Raw genomic sequence first — 14,247 nt, forward strand, 5'->3', positions numbered from 1 at the left:
ACCCTGTCTCAAAAAAAAATTTTTTTTAGACACAGGGTCGGGCTCTGTCACCCAGGCTGGATTGCAGTGACATGATCACAGCTCACTGCAGTATCAACCTCCCCAGCTTAAGCAACCCTCCTACCTCTCAGCCTCCTAAATAGCTGAAACTACAGGCATGTGCCACCACACCTGGCTAATCTTTGTATTTCTGTAGAGACAGAGTTTTGCCATGTTGTCCAGGCAGGTCTCAAACTCCTGGGCTTAAGCAATCTGCCCACCTTGGCCTCTCAAAGTGCTGGGATTATAGGTGTGAACAACCACACCTGACCAGAAAAAAAAAATTTTTTTTAAGCTAAAAGAAACTGAGATTAGAGCTGCTACTCACCTCAGGTAAGCCAGAGCTTGCAGTTTTAGTCTAGCCAAGTTAATTGTCTACTAAAACAAAAACAACACTCTTTGCAGGAATACAATGAAATCCAGAGTGTCTATAACAATGTACAAGATATAATCCAGCATTTTTTGACATATAAACAGGAAAATGTGACCCATTCTAAAGGGTAAAGGTGATCAACAGAAGCCAATCCTCAGATGAGCTAGATATTGAAACTGTCAGACAAAGACTTTAAAGCGGCCATTATAACTCAAATGAGGAAAAGGGAAATACATTTAAATGTATAACATAATTTTATCTAAAATAAAAAATTCACTGGATGGGCTTAACATCAGAATGGAGATGATAAAGAGTCAGTGAACTTGTAGATCCACAGAATTATCCAATCCAAAGAAGAAAAAATAAGAGTGAAAAAAATAAACCTGTGGGACAATACCATGAAGCCTAATATACATGTAATTCATTCCAGCAAGATATATGGACCAAAATTCCCAAACTTGGTGAAAGTCACACATTTACAGATGCAAGAAACTAGGCAAACCAAACACAGGATAAATACAAAGAAAAATACACTTAGGCATATCACAGTCAAATTGCTAAAAACCAAAGAAAGAAAGAAATCCTGAAAGCAGCCAGAGAAAACCAACACACTCCTTACAGGGGGGAACCATCAGAATTTGTGGAGACTTCTCATTAGAACACTATGAAGACCAGAAGACAGTGGACAATAACTGTAACTGTAAACACAAAATTTTTATATTCAGCAAAAATATCCTTCCAGAATGAAGATAAAACAAAGTCATTTCACATAAAGAAAACTCCAGACCTTTACAATAAGTAATGCTAAAGGAAAATTTTCAGGCTGAAGGAAGATTATACCAGAGGGAAACACGTGTCTATCTTCAAAACGGAATGAAGAATTTTGGAAATGATATATATCCAGGTAAATACAATTAAAGTAATTATTCTGTTGTAGACCTAAATGAACACCATAATAGAGTCCCCCCGTTCCGTACACATCCAGAAGTTGAATGATCCATGGATGTAAAACCTCAAAATGAGACAAATAGCTGTACTTCAAATATTCAAAACCTGTCATGTGTAACTCCACAAGGCAGCATTAATGTTAATAGGAAGTTATGGGGCATCAAATTTCAGCTCAATATAAGAAAGACTCTTTCTAAAAGCTAGAGCTTTTCAACAACAGAACAGGCTTCCTAGCAAGGTAATGAGCTTCCCATCATTGAATGCATTCAAATAGAAGCTTGATAATTATTTGTGTGGGATGCTGGAGTAGAATCATCTTTTAGGACACTAATATTCTAACATCTTGATTTACCTACCCCTGGGTTGCCTAATACAAAGCCATATTACACCAAACAACTCCAACCACAATCCCAAAAATTCCGTTTAAAATTTCTCTTTTGCCTTTTCTATCAATGAGTTTACAGTCACACCTCTTACTTCTACAAGCTCTATTTCATAATTATCTTTTACCTCTAATTAAAAAATATATATAATACTATTCTCTTAAATTTATATAGCTTTTTACATGTTATAGAAACAATTCCAAATATAATACTTTAGTTCATTTGAAACTTTCAAAATTCTCTAGGCTAGTAAGAGATTTACAAAACTGCTCAGTGTCATGACATTCCTTGAAGCATATAGCGCAATAGCAGAAATTATAAATCAATTGCTCTGGATTGTTGACTATCTGGGAGTCAAGTTGACATTCACTGACTTTATTGTCTTCTACCACTAAATGACACATGTGTATTTAATACGATTCTTAAATTTTAAGTTAAATAAATGTGAAGAAAAATACATGCAATATATTTTTAAAATATTAATATTTAAATATTAAAATGTAGTGAAGGAGCTTCTATTGCACTCAAAAAGGTACATTAAAATTTACCTGTTGCAGTATCTGACTTTGTATCAGAAGTGGGTGGTATCTCACAAAGCTCTGCATTTCTGGACTGAGAGTTTTCACAAGTGTTGTTAGGTTCAAATGAGGCAGATGGAGCAGACACTGAACTTTCTGACTGACTGCCATTTGCTACTGATGTTTCACTTTTTAGCAAATGCATCTAGGGAGAAAATAAATCAGATATTAATTAATAGATAAGAATCTAAACTTACCATGGCAGTAGAGACCAAAATACAGGTTGATTTATACTCTATAAAAAGAGAAATATGAAATGCTCATAAATAGATGAATCCAAAATGTATAATACTAAGTATGATATAATCACATTATGGAATTTACCTGCAAGCTGGCAAGACCATAAAAACATTTGTTAAAGCACACTACTGATTTTTCCCTCAAATTAGAATTCAAAGAAAAAAGTTACAAACTTCTCCTAGCCATTTGTCCAAAGTAGACAGAAATGATTAATTATTGAGTATAAAGTCCTTAAAATATATTAAGCAATATATAGTTAGAGCCTTAATATGACAGCAACTTTCTCTTTCAACAAAGTTATGGTGATATTCATTATGTGTTGAGATTGGAGTAAAAGATGGCTGGGTGTGGTGGCTCATGCCTGTAATCCCAGCACTTTGGGAGGTCAAGGCGGGCAGATCACTTGAGGTCAGGAGTTTGAGACCAGCCTGGCCAACATGGCAAAATCCTGTCTCTACTAAAAATGCAAAAATTAGCTGGGCATGGTGGCATGCGCCTGTAATCCCCCCACTGGGGAGGCTGAGGCAGAAAAATCGCTCGAACCCAGGAGGTAGAGATTGCAGTGAGCTGAGATCAGTCCACTGCACTCCAGCCTGGGCAACAGAGTGAGACTCCATCTCAAAAAAATTAAAAAAAAAAAGAAAGGTAAAGAAGTCAGTCAAGTATTAGGTACTGGCTACTGGCACCTGTAACTTCATGCTATTTACAAAACAGGTGACAAAGACAGTACTTACTACCTTTTAAGATTTTTGGCATGGCAGTTTCCTGAATATACAGAGGGGCTCCAAAAATATTCCAATGTTAGGAAGGGTGCGGTGGCTCATGCCTGTAATCTCAGCACTTTGGGAGGCCAAGACGGGCAGATCACCTGAGGTCAGGAGTTTGAGACCAGCCTGGCCAACACGGTGAAACCCTGTCTCTACTAAAAATACAAAAATCAGCTCAGTGTGGTGGCAGGTGCCTGTAATCCCAGCTACTTGGGAGGCTAGGGGAGGAGAATCACTTGAACCTGGGAGGCGGAGGCTGCAGTTGAGCCGAGATCACACCACTGCACTCCAGCCTGGGCGACAGAACGAGACTCCATCTCAAAAAAAAAAAAAAAAATCCAATTCTTGACGTACCATTCATTTATGGAAACAACAGTTCTGTTCCTTCTTACCTGTCGGACTTTGTGAATTCTTGTAACAAGTTCATCTGCAGAAACACTTCCTGCTATTACTTCCAAGGGAATTCCGCTGTCTCCAATAAAGAAACTGGATGGAACACACACTACAGGATCTGTAGAGTTTAATTAAGTCTAACAATTCATGTGAAACAAAAGGATAGTTTTGTGAAATACTATTGGTAACAAAGGAAAACAAATGATCTTTGTGATTTTCACAATATAATCTAACATATTTATTAAATAATTTCAAGTACTGCATCATTATACCTGTAGTATTAATACATGTGACATGTTAATTTATGAGGTATATTCTAGTGAAGAATCTACTACATTCTCCTCTATCATAACTTCCTTTTCTATCCATCTTGCTGCCAGCTGACTCTTGCAAGCTACTTGTAACATTCCAACCCAACTGATCTATATTGTTTTTCAGATATTCACATTTTTAAAACTCCCTATCCTATCTTTAGCTACAATATATTATCTCAATGTATGGGGCGCACTACACCGTTGAGTTACTTTTATATATGTTTGAAATTTCCTATAATAACTTTTTTTTAAAATAAGGACACTTAGTAATAAAGTTTCCATAAAAAAGAATGCATGATTTCCTAAATAAAAATGAATAATTTCTAAATTTCATAAATTAACCAAAAGGAAGGTAAATAAACGTATATATATATAAGCAATTCTTTACTGAAAGGATACAGATTTGTGAAAACTGTAGGCAGGCTTCACTGTAAAACAAAATCAAATAGAAAATCACTAGATGAATGCAAGTATTTTCTAAATATTGAGTTGTTTTAATAAAATTTACTGTACCAATCACAAGTATTTTCCTGCAACTACCAGTTTCTTTCACGGCAATCAGGTTGAACAAGAAAAATATAATTCTTATTTCATTAAGACTTTTTCTGGTTTGTTTTATAATTTTCAAATGAAAGAATTATTTGTGGCCGGGCGTGGTGGCTCATGCCTGTAATCCCAGCACTTTGGGAGGCCGAGGCAGGCAGATCACTTGAGATCAAGAGTTCGAGACCAGTCTGGCCAACATGGTGAAACCCCGTCTCTACTGAAAGTACAAAAATTAGCTGGGCATGGTGGCAAGTGCCTGTAATCTCAGCTATTTGGGAGGCTGAGGCAGGAGAATCGCTTGAAGCCAGGAGGCGGAAGTTTCAGTGAGCCAAGATCGCACCATTGCACTCCAGCCTGGGCAACAAGAGCAAAACTCCGTCTCAAAAAAAAAAAAAAAAAAAAAAGGGCTAGGCGCAGTAGCTCACAGCTGTAATCCAAGCACTTTGGGAGGCCCAGGCGGGTGGATCACGAAGTCAGGAGTTGAGACCAGCCTGGCCAACATGGTGAAATCTGGTCTCTACTAAAAATGAAAAAATTAGCTCGGCGCACACCTGTAATCCCAGCTACTCAGGAGGCTGAGGCAAGAGAATCGCTTGAACCTGGTAGGCAGAGGTTGCAGTGAGCTGAGATTGCGTCACTGCACTCCAGCCTGGGCAACAGAGTGAGACTTTGTCTCAAAAAAGAAAGAACTATTTGCTCTTACAACCCACAAGCTAGTGGCTGCATCTGGTGGCTAAAATATTAATTTGGTATCTGCCATGCTGCTTCCTCAGCAGCAAGTATACCTGAATACAGTATCTTAACCTAGAACACGAAGACATAAGGCCTACGACTTACTCAGGCATGTGATAATGCAATACTCCATAATAACAAAGGATTAAAAGCAATCTATCTACCAATAAAAACCGAGTAATTATGCAATCATAAAAAAAGGCAGGCCAGCACTGTGGATCATGTCTGTAATCCCAGCACTTTGGGAGGTCAAGCCAGGCGGATCACGAGGTCAGGAGTTTGTGACCAGCCTGGCCAACATGGCAAAACCCTGTCTCTACTAAAAATACATAAATTGGCCTGGCATGGTGGCTCGTGCCTGTAATCCCAGCACTTTGGGAGGCCGAGGCAAGTGGATGAGATGAGGAGATCGAGTCCAGTCTGGCCAACATAGTGAAACTCCCTCTACTGAAAATACAAAAAATTAGCTGGGTGTGGTGGTGTGCGCCTGTAATCCCAGCTACTCGGGAGGCTGACGCAGGAGAATTGCGTGAACCCAGGAGGCAAAGGTTGCAGTGAGCCGAGATCATGCCATTGCACTCCAGCTCAGGGGACAATGTGAGACTCTGTCTCAAAAAAAAAAAAAAAAGAAAAACATATAGAAAAGTATGTCAAAATGCTATTAATACTATTTTTGTAAAACATGGAGGGAAAACAAACATAAATATATTTTCTTGATTTGGTTCCCTCCAGAGAAGGGAGCTGAGTGGTCAGGGATGGGAGAGAGAATTTATAAGACCAGTAAGAGATACTCATCAATGCAGATGCTTCCAATAATCAAACAAATGCTTCTAAGAACTAGAATTTGCTTTTTTTCCCCAAATATAAAGCATTATCATAAAAACATTTGAAAACATAGTAAAAAATCAAGAAAAAAATTACCAAAAATCCCACCATCTCAGAAATAATTGTAAACTTTTTATGCATTTCCTACTAATCTATTTTCAATGCACGCTATCTCCAAAAATACATACACACTAAAATGTTCCCAAAACATTGGGTGACTTAGTTATTATGAAATAAAGAAAATTTATTTTCCATAATTTAAAGGCACCCTAGATTCTGTCATTGTGCAGTCTATAGTGAAACAAACATGAATCATCACTATATACAAGTATCCCTGCATCTGCTACTAGAAATTTGTTTTTAAGGCCAGGCGCGATGGCTCATGCCTGTAATCCCAGCATTTTGGGAGGCCGAGGCAGGCGGATCACGAGGTCAGGAGATCAAGACCATGCTGGCTAACACGGTGAAACCCCGTCTCTACTAAAACTATTTTAAAAATTAGCCGGGCGTGGTGGTGGGCGCCTGTAGTCCCAGCTACTTGGAAGGCTGAGGCAGGAGAATGCCGTGAACCCAGGAGGCGGAGCTTGCAGTGAGCCGAGATCATGTTACTGCACTCCAAGCTGGGCTACAGAGCAAGACTCCGTCTCAAAAAAAAAAAAACCAAAAAAAACAAAAAAAAAATGCCAGACACATCAGTCTGTATACAATCTCAAGAATTCTGGAATTCTCATGTATGGCACATTCCCTGTAAATCCCTATATTCTTCTTGCCACTGCCAACTCTCGAAGGTGCTTCAGGAAGGTGATGAACAATAAAAAAAAAAAAAAGATATACTTAAATTGACAGATTCCGTTTTTTAAAAACTACTCAGTAAATATATAGTTCAGTAACTGTTGTGAGACAGGCTATATTACGACTTGATGTTTTTGTAAATACAGAAAATTTTTACATGAAGTTTACAAACTTATAAGCAAATTTCTGAATTTATTTATTTATTTATTTATTTGAGACAGAGTCTTGCTCTGTTGCCCAGGCTGGAGTGCAGTGGTGCAATCTTGGCTCACTGCAAGCTCTGCCTCCCAGGTTCATGGCATTCTCCTGCCTCAGCCTCCCAAGTAGAAATTTCTGAATGCTTTAATCTTGACAGTGATTTTCAAACACATTATTCATTCTGATAGTATCAATATCAAAAAGACAGGAATACCACTTTGTAAGTGCTAATGAATTAATGTTTTCAGCACCAGGCACAGTGAAGCATGCCTGTAATTACAGCTAGTCAGGAGGCTGAGATGGGAGGATCTCTTCAGTCCAATATTTTAAGACCAGCCTGGGCAACATAGTGAAATCCTGCTTCAAAGAAAAAAACAAATTATAATGTTTTTAGGTAATGATCACTGATAGCTGCTAAGATCATAAAGAGAGAAAACAGGGTATTATCATGTCTTCTGATGGAAGACACATCATTACCCATGAAGTAGTCTTAGGACAGGATGAGGGGAGGGGAAACAAACCTGAATCTACCTATCAACACAGAAAACAGGAAAGAACCAACTTGACACCAACACATTGCAGTCAACAAAATCCATACTGTAGGAAACCACAGAACAAATGTATAGAACAAATGACCTGGTGTCTTTAAAATATAAATTCCATGGAGCAGGGGAGTTGGAGGAGAGGCCTACATACTGAGAGAAATCAATGCATCCTAATGTGTGGCCCTTGAATAATTTTGAACTAAAAAACTGCAATAAAGTAAGAAAACTATGACTTTGATGAGACAACTGAAAAGTCGAACACTGGCTGGTTATTTGATATTAAAGATTATTAGTTTGTGAAGTATTAATATTATAGTTATGCTTAAAAAATTAACAATACTTATATTTCAGAGACATACTAAAATATTTATAGATGAAGTGATACAGTGACTGTGATTTGTTTCAAAATTATTTGGATTGAATGGAAATGGGTGGGGGTATAGATGAAACAAGACTGACCATGAGTTAATTACCAAAGCTAGTAGATAAGTACATGGGGTACATTACACTGTTATATTACTTTCATATATGTTTGAAACTTCCTATAATAAAAAGTTTTTTAAAAGATGGGGAGGAGGAATAGAGAAACAAAATAGACTTGTGGACATCAGGTACTGTGAGGAACCTACAAATGTCCTTATTTCTATTGATTAAATGACTCCATTCCCAAAAATAGGATTCAAGACAGTAAGTGATCAACCTCTCAGAGATATTCAATGTATGATTTACCATTACTTCCAAGTTTTTAGAAGCTGGAGATCACTGTTCTTTTTGCATTCCTGGTACGTGTTAAATGGCTGCTGAGTAGAGTAGGAAAGCTTAAAGTTTTTTCAGCAGGATTCATGATGAATTTAGCAAATGGCAGTCAGAATTTAAGTTCCTAATATGCCTTAGATATCCAAAAATATAGCATAAACATTTTTTTTTTTTTTTTTTGGAGACAGTCTTGCTCTCTCACCCAGGCTTTAGTGCAGTGGTGCAGTCACTGCTAACTGCAGCCTCAACTTCAACCTCCTGGGCTCAAGTGATGCTCTTACCTCAGCCTCCCGAGTAGCTGGGATTACAGGCGTGTGCCACCACAGCCTGCTAATTTTTGTATTTTTTTTTAGTAGAGACAGGGTCTCACTGTGTTGCCCAGACTAGTCTCAAACTCCTGACCTCAAGTGATCCGCCTGTCTTGGCCTCCCAAAGTTCTGGGATTACAGGCGTGAGCTACAGTGCCTGGCCTACATTCTTTTTCTTTTTGAGACAGAGTTTGACTCTGTCACCCAGGCTGGAGTGCAATGGCATGATCACAGCTCACTGTAGCCCCAATCTTCAGGGATCAAATGATCCTCCCCTCAGCCTCCCAAGTAGCTGGGACCACAGGCACACACCACACTCCTAATTTTTTTATTATTTTTTGTAGAGACAGGGTCTCACTATGTTGCCCAGGCTAGCCTCTAACTCCTGGGCTCCAGCGATCCTCCCACCTCAGTCTCCCAAAGTGCTGGGAGTGCCCAGCCCAACATCAACATTCTTATAGGCCAAGAGTATCACTATAAATCAAAGACAATACTTAAAAATTTTAAAACTAATAAAATATTAAAACATAAACAAACCTTTTGGTATCGATTTTAATAGCAACAAAACTGTTTGAAGATGCTTCTGTAACTTTATCATCTTCCCAACTTGCAGCCATCTGTGTAGACTGTTCATCATCACCTGTAAAACATTTCGAAAATTCTTTTTTTTTTTTTTTTTTGAGACGGAGTCTTGCTCTTTCTCCCAGGCCAGAGTGCAGTGGCGCGATCTCGGCTCACTGCAAGCTCTGCCTCCCAGGTTCACGCCATTCTCCTGCCTCAGCCTCCCGAGTAGCTGGGACTACAGGCGCCTGCCACCGCGCCCGGCTAATTTTTTGTATTTTTAGTAGAGACGGGGTTTCACCATGTTAGCCAGGATGGTCTCGATCTCCTGACCTCGTGATCCGCCCGCCTCGGCCTCTTAAAGTGCTGAGATTACAGGCGTGAGCCACCGCACCCGGCCCTCAAAAATTCTTATACCAGGCTGGGATCTGCTGATTGCAAATTCTTTTTCCCTGGAAAACAGAAACTTCAAATAAAATATAATCCCACCTATACCACTTTCTGCCAAATTTGAAAACTGAATTTTCCACTAAATGAAAAGTGTGACTGCACACACAGTTCACATCATGAAGAGCAATGAAAACAAACTACATAGGACTATTTAAATGATACAAAATATTTCATAAAAGAAGTCATCTAAATTATGATGTGAAAAGTACCACAATAGTAAGTACTCATGGGTGCAGTGCCTATTTGGGTTTTTGTACATGAGATTTTAGAAAAATAAAAGTTGTGGGCTCAGCACGGTGGCTCATGCCTATAATCCCAGCACTTTGAGAGGCTGAGGCGGGTAGATCACCTGAGGCCAGGAATTCGAGACCAGACTGGCCAACATGGTGAAACCCCGTCTCTACTTAGCCAGGTGTGGTGGCGCATGCCTGTAATCCCACCTACATGGGAGGCTGAGGCAGAAGAATCACTTGCACTCGGAAAGTGGAAGTTGCAGTGAGCGGAGATCGTGCCACTGCACTCCAGCCTGGGCGACAGAGTGAGACCATCTAGAGAGAGAGAAAAATTAAAAGTTTGATATCTGTCCTTTATGTGGCACCTTTCTGTTGAGTTCAACATCTCCACTCCACAGCATTTATACTCCAAAATTCCTCCAAGGTAGACAGAGGCAGGTACAATTCTGTTTGCAATTTTGGACTTGCCTTTTATTGTAGGCATGCTAATTATAAAAGGTATGCTAACCTATAACTAATCTATGGTGATAGAATTCAATATAGTGGCTACCTTGATAGAGGGCAAAGGTAATACCAACTGAGAAAGAACATGAAGGAGCCTTCTGGAATGCTGAAAATGTTCTGTATCTTTTTTTTTTTTTTTTTTTGAGATTAGTTTCACTCTTGTCGCCCAGGCTATAGTGCAATGGTGCGATCTTGGCTCATTGCAATCTGTCTCCTGGGTTCAAGCGATTCGCCTGCCTCAGCCTCCTGAGTAGCTGGAATTACAGGTGCCCGCCACCACGCCCGGCTAATTTTTTGTATTTTTAGTAGAGACGGGGTTTCACTATGTTGGCCAGGCCAATTTAATCCACTTTGGCCTTCCTCATTGCAGTTATTCGTTTATGGTAACTCCATCCTTCCAGTTCTCAGGCCAAAAACTTTAGTTTTCCTTGACTGTAATTGACTCCAGCTCCAAAATAAATCAAGAATGTAACTATTTCTTACCACTTCCACTACTACTACCCTGATTCAAGCTATCACGTCTCACCTAGAAGCCTAGTAAAAGCCTCCAAATTGGTCTTCCTGCTAAGTCTATTCTTAACACAGCAACTTTCTCTTAAAAAAAAAAAAAAAAAAGATCACATCAACCCTCTGCTTAGATCACACAATGGCTCCCCATTTTCCTCAAAGTAAAAGCCAAAGTCCTTACAGGGGGCTTGAAGGCCTCACACATCAGGCCTCCAACTACCTCTGTGATCTCATTCCTTTTTCCTTTCTTGCTATTCTTTTTCTTTCTATTCCTCAAATACGAAAAAACACTTCAGCCATAAGGTCTTCGTACTAGTTGTTTCCTCTGCCTGGAATGTTCTTCCCCCAGATAACTACATGGTTAATTTCCAACTCCCTTAAAACTTTGCTCAAATATCAGCTCAATAAAGCTGATACTTAATCACCCACTTTAATATTACAACTTCCCTAATCACTCACTTTAAAATTACACTCTTGAGACATTCCCAAAGCTCCCTTATCTCCTGTTCTGTTTTTCTGTATTACTTATCACCTTCCAATATACTATGCATTTTTAATTATGTTTACTAGTATCTGTCTCCCCTAACTAGAATTAGGGTTCCATGAAGGCAAGGATTGGTTCCATTTTATTTACTGACAAGACTAAAATCTCTACAAAACATAGTAGGCACCCAATAAGTACTCTGTGGAATAGCTAAATGCCTAATATAGTAAGTATGATGGCATCCCTATAACAATTGACCCTAATGCTGTTTATTTGCATATATTTTGTGAGATGAGATTCAGGAATACCAGAAATAGGAGTTTGAGAAATTTGACCATGGAAAAGTAAACGGGCGTCGGGTGTGGTGGCTCATGCCTGTAATCCCAGCACTTTGGGAGGCTGAGGCAGGCGGATCACAAGGTCAAGAGATCTAGACCATCCTGCCCAACACGGTGAAACCCCGTCTCTACTAAAAATACAAAAATTAGCTGGGCGTGGTGGCACACGCCTGTAGTCCCAGCTACTCATGAGGCTGAGGCAGGAGAATCGCTTGAACCAGGAAAGTGGAGGTTGTAGTGAGCCGAGATTGCACCACTGCACTCCAGCCTGGCAGCAGAGTGAGACTCCATAAAAAAAAAAAAAAAAAAAAAAAAAGAAAGAAAAGTAAACGGGACTAGAATGCATCCACAGACCAAATGCTCCATTAAGAATGCTCTATTAGCAGACTCCTAGATGTTGAAGATGCAAAATAACAAGGAGTTACTATTTGCAAGTGAGATCACTCTAAATGCATCTTTAGAAACCATCTGATGAGGAGAGATGTAAGATTCCAAATAAATGACTCACCTACCAAAGAAAAATAAGTATATGAGAATATTCTTACTACAAACACTTCTCAGAGAAGGCTGTGAAGAGTCAGAAATCTTTTCTATTCATTATTTTATATGTTCACTATTTTATTGCATATATTTTGTTCTAGGCATTGAACTGTATACTAAATATAAACCAAATGAGACACTGTCTGCCTTCAATAGAGCTTAAAATCTAATGGTATACAAAATTTTAAAACAAATAGACGCTATACATAATTACAGTAATAAATGCTACGAAAAAGAAAACTACGAGAGAAAATAACGAGAACTCTTTATAATGATCAAAGAAGCCCTCTCTGAGGTGACAGTTAAGCTAAAATCTAAAGGATAAGACAGCTCAGCCATGCCAACAGCCAGAAGAGTTCACCACGCAGAAGGAATACGTGTGTAGGGAAATGCCTATGTGATTTGGAATGTTGTGAGCAATCTGGAGCTCAAGACGAGACTGAAGAGTTAAGAGTCAAAGATGACTCTCACATTTATGGTTTATCCAACCAGATGTATGGTAGTGCCACTCAGATGCAGAACACTGGGAGAGAAACACAGGTTTAGGCAGTACTTACACGTTTAGGCTTGAGAATCCTGGGAGGATCTAAACAGGGATATCACCTAAGTTTAGCTGAAAGTATAAATCTTGCTTCTTGTGAGGCTTGTGCATCACTCCCTCACCTATACTGTACCATGTGATTAGGGTCCCAGATGTCTCAACCCCACTGGCAGTGTCTGTCCTAGACTCAGCCTAGTGGTGGCAGCAGCTGCTTGAACAGTAGTGGTGGAAAGCTGAATGGAATTACTCAATGCTTAATGACAACTTTCCTAATACTACTGAGTGGGATGACTGATTGCTAACTCTGGTATCTTTTCTTATTTTTAATCAAATTATCAACTATAAAGTTAGGTGGGCCTAAGATTTTAGGAGAAAACATCGTATCCCTTCTATCGGCAGTATCCTAAGCGAAGGCACTTGAAGACAGCAACACGAACTCAGAAGCATAGAGTTGCAGACCCTCGTACAGCCAGTCTTTCCGATGTAAAAAAAAAATCTCAACTGCTCAAAACCTAAAGGCTTCTGTAGTCTACATTCACCAAAAAAGGCAGAAAATGCGTCTGTCATTAACAAAGTTTAGCCTACCTACCTAGCAACATTAGCCAGTGAACAGATACCTTCACTTCAGTCTCCTTGTCAGATTATTCTACCTTCCCAAGTATTAAATGAATATCGTTTTGTTTCACTTACTTTACACAGCCACAATACTTTGAAAATCATATTAATTTGTTGGCTGAAGTAGTAGTAATCTCTCCAGTCTCCTAATATCAACTCTACAATATTCTTTAATTCATCCATGAAAATGTCACTAACTAAAGACAACTTGCGTAAAACGTTTCCCACTCGAATAGTTCTACGAACCAAAGTGTACTCTTGAGATCACTTCTTCCAGCTATAAAGACATCTTTCAAATTTTCCATTAAGTTAGTATATTATTACTGAGGTTTCAGACCTAAGAAAATCACGAGTTCTGGCTTCAGAGTTATGACGAAAGCTCTAAGCAATCTGTAAGTGTTTTGGTTTCATGAGTCCAGTATCTACATATTCCTAGAGTGACACTAATCCTACTTACTCTTGGGGATTAACTGGCTAAAGCTCTAAAAAAGCTAGCTGTATTTTGGAACAGGTCAAGGGACAGACAGAGACTCCTTTGTGAGACTGCTAACAGTCTTCCTGCAAACATTCAAGAGTCATTATATTCTAAATACATGTAATACATGCTCATCAGTAAAAAATTAATTGAAGTATATATACACACAAAGCCCCGAAAGGCAAGACCTATAACTTTATTTAACTATTCCAATAATTTGTACTAGAGTTTCCAAATATTAATATTTGTTAATAAAAATCTC

General features: G+C 38.9%; 1 protein-coding gene across 1 annotated transcript in view; it reads right to left on the reverse strand.

Annotated features, from left to right (window-relative positions):
• UBXN4 (UBX domain protein 4) overlaps positions 1-14,247 on the reverse strand; it is a 43,298-nt gene that overhangs the window by 27,043 nt on the left and 2,008 nt on the right. Inside the window, exons 2-5 of the mRNA XM_032145777.2 lie at positions 9,275-9,377; positions 4,435-4,463; positions 3,721-3,839; positions 2,292-2,466 (exon numbers count right to left, since the gene is read on the reverse strand). Of these exons, the coding sequence (XP_032001668.1) occupies positions 2,292-2,466; positions 3,721-3,839; positions 4,435-4,463; positions 9,275-9,377 (426 nt within the window). The remainder of the gene's footprint in view (positions 1-2,291; positions 2,467-3,720; positions 3,840-4,434; positions 4,464-9,274; positions 9,378-14,247) is intronic.

The sequence above is a fragment of the Hylobates moloch genome, unplaced genomic scaffold (genome assembly GCF_009828535.3).
Source record: "Hylobates moloch isolate HMO894 unplaced genomic scaffold, HMol_V3 SCAFFOLD_24, whole genome shotgun sequence".
NCBI lineage: Eukaryota > Metazoa > Chordata > Mammalia > Primates > Hylobatidae > Hylobates > Hylobates moloch.